At 34.4% G+C, this 7,858-nt stretch overlaps 1 protein-coding gene across 1 annotated transcript in view; it reads left to right on the top strand.

The window, feature by feature from the left end:
• The window catches only part of DIAPH2 (diaphanous related formin 2), a 1,278,863-nt gene that overhangs the window by 785,523 nt on the left and 485,482 nt on the right, over positions 1–7,858 (top strand). Inside the window, exon 23 of the mRNA XM_007946556.1 lies at positions 1,101–1,225. Within this exon, the coding sequence (XP_007944747.1) occupies positions 1,101–1,225 (125 nt within the window). The remainder of the gene's footprint in view (positions 1–1,100; positions 1,226–7,858) is intronic.

Below are 7,858 nucleotides of genomic sequence, written 5' to 3'. Positions count from 1 at the left end.
ACTTTGTCCTTTAGGAGCTCTGGTAGCATAGTGCCAAACGGCACTTGACTGCTAACCAGAAGGCTGGTGGTTCAAACCCACCAGCCACTCTCCAGAAGGAAGGTTGGGCAATCTACTTCCATAGTGATACGACCTCAAAAACCCAAGGAGGGGTCGCTATGAGTCAGGTCTGACTCGACAGCATATAACAACAACAACAACAAGTTTGTCCTTTTTCAACAAGAAGCCTCTCCACTAAGTTCTTTTAATATTGGTAGAATTGCCTTTATACATAATTAGCAGGCATTCAGTAATACATTATCTATAAAATTGTTATAGGTTAAAAAAATTTTCTCTGTAGGAAGAAGATACAATGAAAGATCTATAAAGTATACATATATTAAGGAGCATTTTGAATACAATGCTCAAAATTATTGGTTGTCAATGAGAAAAGAAAAATGTGCAGAGAAAGTTAGGGGGTAATTAAAGCAAGTAATGATAGTATTTAAAGGCATGTTGAAGCTTTGTGGGTGCATATGTGCTTAGGTGTTCATTGGGTTCACTCTAAATTCTCTTTAAGTATTAACAGTTATTTTCTCACATCTTTATATGTATGAAAAGTCCTAAAGACAGGTACTTTTGCCATAGATGTTGATTTATAAAAATCAGGATATTTAAATATAAAAGAAAAATATTTGATCCTTTTATATAATTTAACCTTAAATCATTTATATAGACAAGAGCATGCATTAATAGGTAAGATCTCTTTGAACTTTAGTTTCTCTTTAATCTTCAAATTAGATTTTAAAGAATGAAATATTAGGATTTCCATCAATAAATTTAAATTGAAATGGATTCATTTGAACTAATGGCTGAGTAAAATGGTGACATTCCCATATTAAACATGATGATTTGGTATATTATATTACACATTTTCATTTATTTCAGAGAGAGTAGAATTTTTATGGGCTATAATTCAGAAAAAAATGTGAGTTGACATCATAGAACTATTCTCCATAAAAAAAAAAAAAGAAAGGAAATGTATCTGATATTGTTTTCTTTTGGTTTTCTTGTGGAACACTTGGTAAAATATTCTTAATGCTTTGCACATTGTTCTTTAGTTTCAGATCAAATTCTCAAGAGCAACCTCACAGCAATGGAAAAACAAATCATTCATCTGGAACGTGACATCAAGAAATTCCCTCAAACAGAAAATCAACATGATAAGTTTGTGGAAAAGATGACAATATCCTTTATTTATTTGAACATTTTGCTTATTTGTTAGTTTGTGGGTCTATTAATTTGCTAATTAACTATGTGGTTAGTTCTAGATTACCAATCCATTCACACCATCTGGAGGCACTTGTGCATGTGTCATTTTATATTAGTGGTATAAATTTTATTTCATGATGTTTTGAAGTAGATAGAGTAGGCAAAGGAGGAAGTATATAAGAAAAATGCCATTTCTCAAAATTCTTTTTGCAGACCAACAAGACATGAAAGGTAAGTCTTAAAAGCTCAATTTGACCTAAAACAAAACAAAGAATTGTCTTATGTAACGAAATGTTTAAAGGAAATGATCAGTAGAAGATGTTTATTTATCTGAATTTATTTTCTCTTTGTGTGTGCATGCGTTTTCCAAGGGCACGCATTTGTCTTCAAGGGTAATCAAGGGACTAATATTAATAGATTGAAAGGATTGTGAAGGATAAATTGTTGGATGAATGGATGGATGGATGAATTGATTGGTAGAGGATATATTTAAATAAATTGATGTGGACATCTATATAACATTAAGCAATTCTTGCTAAATAAATTCTTTAGAAACCCATTTTACATGTAGTATGTTCATACAACTTATAAAAATAAATAAAGAGAGAACTTGAGAAATGCCATGTAGCTTGAATTGTTTAATGTTAAATCTGGTATCTAAAGATAAACTACAGTAGAACTGACTTTTATTTTCTATTTTGGTTTTCAGAAGTTAAAGCCATATTATCATCCTCCTCTGGGTTTAAATACATATCTTGAACTGCAGATTGATTCACCATTTTATATCTCTAGAGGGAATAAATACTATAAATTCTTGATCTGATAATAAGTAAATTCCTTCAACAACTATATGGCAGTCACCTTGTTTCAAGGTTAAACCTACTGCCTTTTTCTGCTTTGATATACTTCTTTTATGGCCAAACTTGGAGTTCATGCAACTGAACTGGAATTACATGAGAATGGCAATTTAGATTTATGTAACATTTGATTTTTTCACTCTGGTTCCTTTGGTTCATCAATTAGCTCTGTGGTTCATGTGTTCCTTTAGTGATGATGAGTACTTTCATAAATAGGAATATTGGGAACTCATGTTTGAGGGTGATTGGAGGGAAGAAATCCTCAAAAATAATCTTGGGTTGCATAACTGCCCACACTGGGATAGTTAATGTGAAGGTTCCACTTTATTGTTGATTAGATTTTTTCTTTCAAGTATGTTATATTGTCCTGCAGCTGGAAACACATTTTTACCCTTTGATTTTGGTTCTTGCCTCATATATTTGAATTTAATTTCTTATCCTCTTGTTCGTTTTAACATTTTCTTCTAAAGTTGGCATATAGCCATACAACAGCTTGCAACATTGAGGACTCTTTGTTGCTCATTTAGAAAAAGAAAAGTAATTTCAAACCTTCATGAACTTGGCCTGGACTCCTTATTTTATTTCTCTCTTTATGCAGGTAATTAAGGCACTTTAAAATGAAAATCCAGAGCCTTCTGTATCTGTATGTTACAGACGAATGGTTATTGTTCATTTAAGTGGCAGTAAAGTGTGACTATTTGTCCACAAGGGGATTGATACTATATTAAAATGTATGGGGCTCTTACTTTGCATATCATAATTTTTAAAAATACAGCAAATTATTTCATGGGAAAAGTTAAAATACTGAGTTGAGTTGGCTAAAAAGTACAAATTAATGAACTGTAATGATAAAACAGTTGCCCAAGTTATTCTGGCTTTGGTAAATGCCCTGAGCAGCTATTGAAAATTTCAGTCTTCTGGGAATAAACCAAAACCAAACTCACTGCCATCAGGTCAATTTGACTCATAGCGACCCCTTCTTGGGTTTCCAAGGCGGTGTCTCTATGGAAGTAGATTGCCCAATCTTCCTCCCGAGGCGTGGCTGGTGGGTTTGAACCGCCAGCCTTCTGGTTAGCAGACAAATGCCTTAGACACTATGACACCAGAGCTCTCTTCTAGGAATAGACAAAATTCATAATCATCATATGGATATAGGTTATATGAGTCTGGTGCATAGTTCATCGTTTTTCTACTTTTGTGGTAATTCCAGGAGAGAACAATATTTTATGTGGGATAAGTGATCATGTTTTAAAATTAGAACCATGATTTTATTTCTAATATTGGATTCTTCATATTGATTAATCTTTCCAATGTTTCTGTCCTCTGCCAATAAATTGTTTTGCTTCAGGTCACTGGCCCTTTAAATTGAATAACTACATGCATGGATACAAAAGTAGTTTCCCTTAAAGCATGATAACTTTACCTGTTTAAATAGTAATCTATCTCTAAGGATTCTGAGTTAAAAAAGGAAGAGTACTGCCAGTCCTCTGGACTTTCAGAACAACAGTGGTGCTATAGTTAATCCTAATGCCATGACAGCCACAGAACTAAACATGCAGGTTAAATCTTCATCAAATCTCCAGGTTGGGCTAAGTCCCATAGCATCGTATGTTCAATCTTAAATTTTAACAATAATCTTTGGACACATACTGTGTGATAGGCAATATCAGGCCATGGAAATACAATAGTGTACGTGATAGAAAACTTGACCTCAAGATACTGACATTTACACATTCTGCCAGTAGCAGAAGCCGTGTCTGGTTTGTTCATTACTGTACTATACTCATTACAACACCTACCACCTAGCAGCACAATGTAGGCACTCAGTAAATGTGCATCAAATCACAGATTCTTATAGCTAAGGGCCTTGAAGGTCATCTAGTCCAAGCCCGTATTTTTACTTAGTACTTTGAAAAGGATATTGCCGAATAGTAGTAAGCTGTGTTTAGCGTTATAAAAATATTCTTGTAAAATATAATCAGTTTAGGAAAGGATGAGCCATACTTTTTAAAGTAAATGTCAAAATATTGACCACCCCCACCCTGCCAAGACAAAAAAAAACTGTTCAATGGCTTTCAATGGAAGCTCATTATCTCTGCGTCTCTCTCCCTATCCAAAATTTGCTGCTTGTTCTAGACTCAGAAAAAATAGATGGAGAACATGAAGCAAGCAAAACTAATTTTAAATAACTACAAGAGAGGTAGAAATGGGGAAAGTTATCTCATGAATCATAGGAGGGAGGTTCTAGGATCAAAGAGGATGGTGCATAATTGATATAGTAGCATTATGTATATTGAAAAACACATTATTCAAATATCTAAATAACCTGGTGGGGAAATTATTGCTGTTATGTTGATTTTTTAAAAAAGGAAAGTACTTATTCTTCAAGCTAATATATTCATCATAATAACAGTACTGGAAATTTTAGTTCAATTATTTGTACAATGAATTGAACCTAGTTTATAGTAAATAAAATGACACAATTTTCTCTCATCTATTCAATGTGTACTGTGTCAAGGACTACCCAATTTTATATACTTTTGCTTATTAAAAACTTTCCCATTCATTAAATGAGGAGTATTTTCCATATCTAATGATAAAATTGACCACAGTTTTCCTTGTGTCATTGTAGTGAGCTAGAGTCATGTCAGAATAATTAACTCATAAGGTCAACTTGCCATAGTATTGTTCTTAAGTCATTCATTTTTAAAGGCCACTTCTTTTTATCTTTTAAGATTACTGGGAACTATGTACTCTGTTTGTTTGGCACCTATTTTGAATAGGTGGGATTATGTTCAGAACCACTTCCCATTTTCAAGTTTTAAAAAATAGCCTGTGCTTAAGAGAGCTAAGATGTAGCTCTTTGAATAGACTGCTTGCCAGTCATTTGGGCTGTTATCTTTAACTTATGTATTCCTCGCTTTGCAAAGTTCTTCCTGAACAGTATTGTAGCAGGAAGAGAGTTTTTCTTTTTTTAAAATCAAAACATCACTTTTACTTACTGCTCCTTGCTTTTTCCAACAGGAAAGAAGACCGTTCTTAAAAGAGGGCTTCTCAGATTTTTAATTATGTGGTCTGGCCCATTCTTAGCATTTTAAACTGTCTTAAAAGTACATTAACTACAATGTTGACCTTACTGTTGCCATCCTGTTGACAAATTTCTTACTACATTTACTCACATAGATTTTGTCAATGGCAGGGTTGTCTGTTGCCTGAAATCAGTTTAGCTCTTTGATTGACTGCTGGCTAAATCATTTCACCAACTGGAGGACAGGGAGTGACTGAGCAGCAGGGGCACCATTAGCACATTGACAGGAAGTGCTGAAAGAATGTTAATGACATTAACACCCTGTCAATTATCAACACCTGGGATTTCCTCATAGTATGAGAATCATATGAAGTGTTTAGAAATCAAGTTACTGACTAATCACATTTTCCTTTCCAGAAAATTCAAGACAGATGTTAAGTCTCTACTTAAATTATGTTAATTTTTCATTCCCCTATCCTTTATTGGGAGAATAATTTTAAAATAGATACAAAAACAATTATTCAACCACAAGTGACATTAGATCACCTTTAAGAATATACCAGTAGCAGGTTGTAGATGGATGATAATCCACACTTCTAAAAGTAAATGTCACATAAAATTAACTATAAAATTAAAAAAAAAGAGTAAAAAAATATCTTTTGGGGGAGTGTTATGAATGAAGTTTATAGCGATCCTGTGTACAACAGAACAAAACACTTCCCAGTCATATGTCATCCTCACTGTTGTTGCTATGTTTAAATTCATTGTTGTAGCCACTGTGTCAGTCCATCTTGCTGAGTGTCTTCCTCTTTTTTCCTGGCTCTCTAGTTTACCAAGCATGATGTCCTTCTCCAGGGGGTGGTCCCTTCTGATAACATGACCAAAGTACGTGAGATGGAGTCTATCTATTCTCACTTCTGAAGAGCATTCTGGCTGTACTTCTTCCAAAACATATTTGTTCATTCTTCTAGCAGTCCATGGTATATTGAATACTCTTTGGCAACACCATAATTCAAAGACATCAACTCTTCTTTGCTCTTTCTTATTCATTGCCCAGCTTTTACAAACATACAAAGTCATTAAAATCCTATGGCTTGGGTCAGGTGCACCATAGCCTTTCAAGTGACATGTTTTCTTTTTAACACTTTAAAGAGGTCTTTGACAGCATTATTTGCCCATTCCAATACATCATCTGATTTCTTGACTTCTGCTTCCATGGACATGGATTATGGATCCAAGTAAAATTAAATCTTTGATAACTTAAATCTTTTCTCTGTTTATCATGATGTTAATTATCGGTCCAGTTGTGAGGGTTTGTTTTCTTTGTAATGAGATGTAATGCGTATTGAAGGCTGTAGTCCACAGTAAGTGCTTCAAGTCCTAGTCACTTTCAGCTACCAAGGTTGTATCATATGCATATCAAAGGTTGTTAGTGAGTCCTCCTCCAGTCCTGTTGCTTTGTTCTTCTTCATATAGTCCAACTTCTTGGATTATTTGCTCACCATACAGGTTGAATAAGTATGGTAAAAGGATATAACCATGACTCATAATATTCCTAACTTTAAACCATGCATTATCCCCTTGATCTGTTCAAACAACTACCTCTTTGTTCCTCACGAGCACAATTAAGTGTTTTGGAATTCCTATTCTTTGAAATGTCATCAATGGCATTGACAGTCCTGCAGTTGACACTTTGTTATGATCTACACAGTTGACTGCCTTTGCATGGTCAATAAAACACAAGCAAACATCTTTCTGATATTCTGCTTTCAACCAAGATTCATCTGCCATCAACAATATCTCTTGTTCCACATCCTCTTCTGAATCCAAGTTAAATTTCTGGCAGTTCCCTATCAATGTACTACTGCAACCTTTTTTAAATTATCTTCTGCAAAAATTTACTTGCATGTGATATTAATGATGTTGTTCAATAACTTCTGAATTTTCTTGGATCACCTTTCATTGGAATACGTACAAATGTGGATCTCTTCTAGTCAGTTGGCCAGGTAGCTGTCTTCCAAATTTCTTGGCCTAGCCCAGTGAGCATTTCCAGTGCTATATCTTTTGTTGAAACATCTCAATATGTATTCCATCAATTCCTGTAGCCTTGTTTTTTGCCAGTACCTTCAGTGCAGTTTGGACTTCTTCCTTCAGTACCATCAGTTTTCAGTCATATGTGACCTCCTGAAATGGTTGGATGTTGACCAATTCCTTTTGGTACAATAACTCTGTGTGTTCCTTTTGATGTTTCCTGTAGCCTTCAATATTTTGCCCATAGAATCCTTCAGTATTAAAACTCAAGCCTTGATTTTTTTCTTCATTTTTATCAGCCTAAGAAATACCAAGTATGTCTTCCCTTTTGTTTTTCTGACTCCAAATCTGTGCACATTTCATTATAATATTTTAATTTATCCTTGAGCCGGCCTTTGAAATCTCTTCAGTTTTTTACCTCATCATTTCTTCCATTCACTTTAGCTATTCTACATAAGAGCAACTGTCAGAGTCTATTTTGACATCCATTTTGGTCCTTCTACCATGTCTTTTTAATGATCTTTTGCTTTCATGGATCATGTCCTTGATGTCATCCCACAACTCATCTGGTCTTCAATCACTAGTGTTCAATGCATCAAATCTATTCTTGAGATAGTGTCTGAATTCCAGGAGCTCTGGTGGTGTAGTGCCTAAGGCATTTAACTGCTAACCAGAGGGCTGGGGGTTCAAA

This window comes from Orycteropus afer, unplaced genomic scaffold (genome assembly GCF_000298275.1).
Source record: "Orycteropus afer afer isolate SDZICR_OR568_19922 unplaced genomic scaffold, OryAfe1.0 scaffold00165, whole genome shotgun sequence".
NCBI classification, from domain to species: Eukaryota; Metazoa; Chordata; class Mammalia; order Tubulidentata; family Orycteropodidae; genus Orycteropus; species Orycteropus afer.
This window is presented reverse-complemented; position numbering and strand designations above follow the sequence as displayed.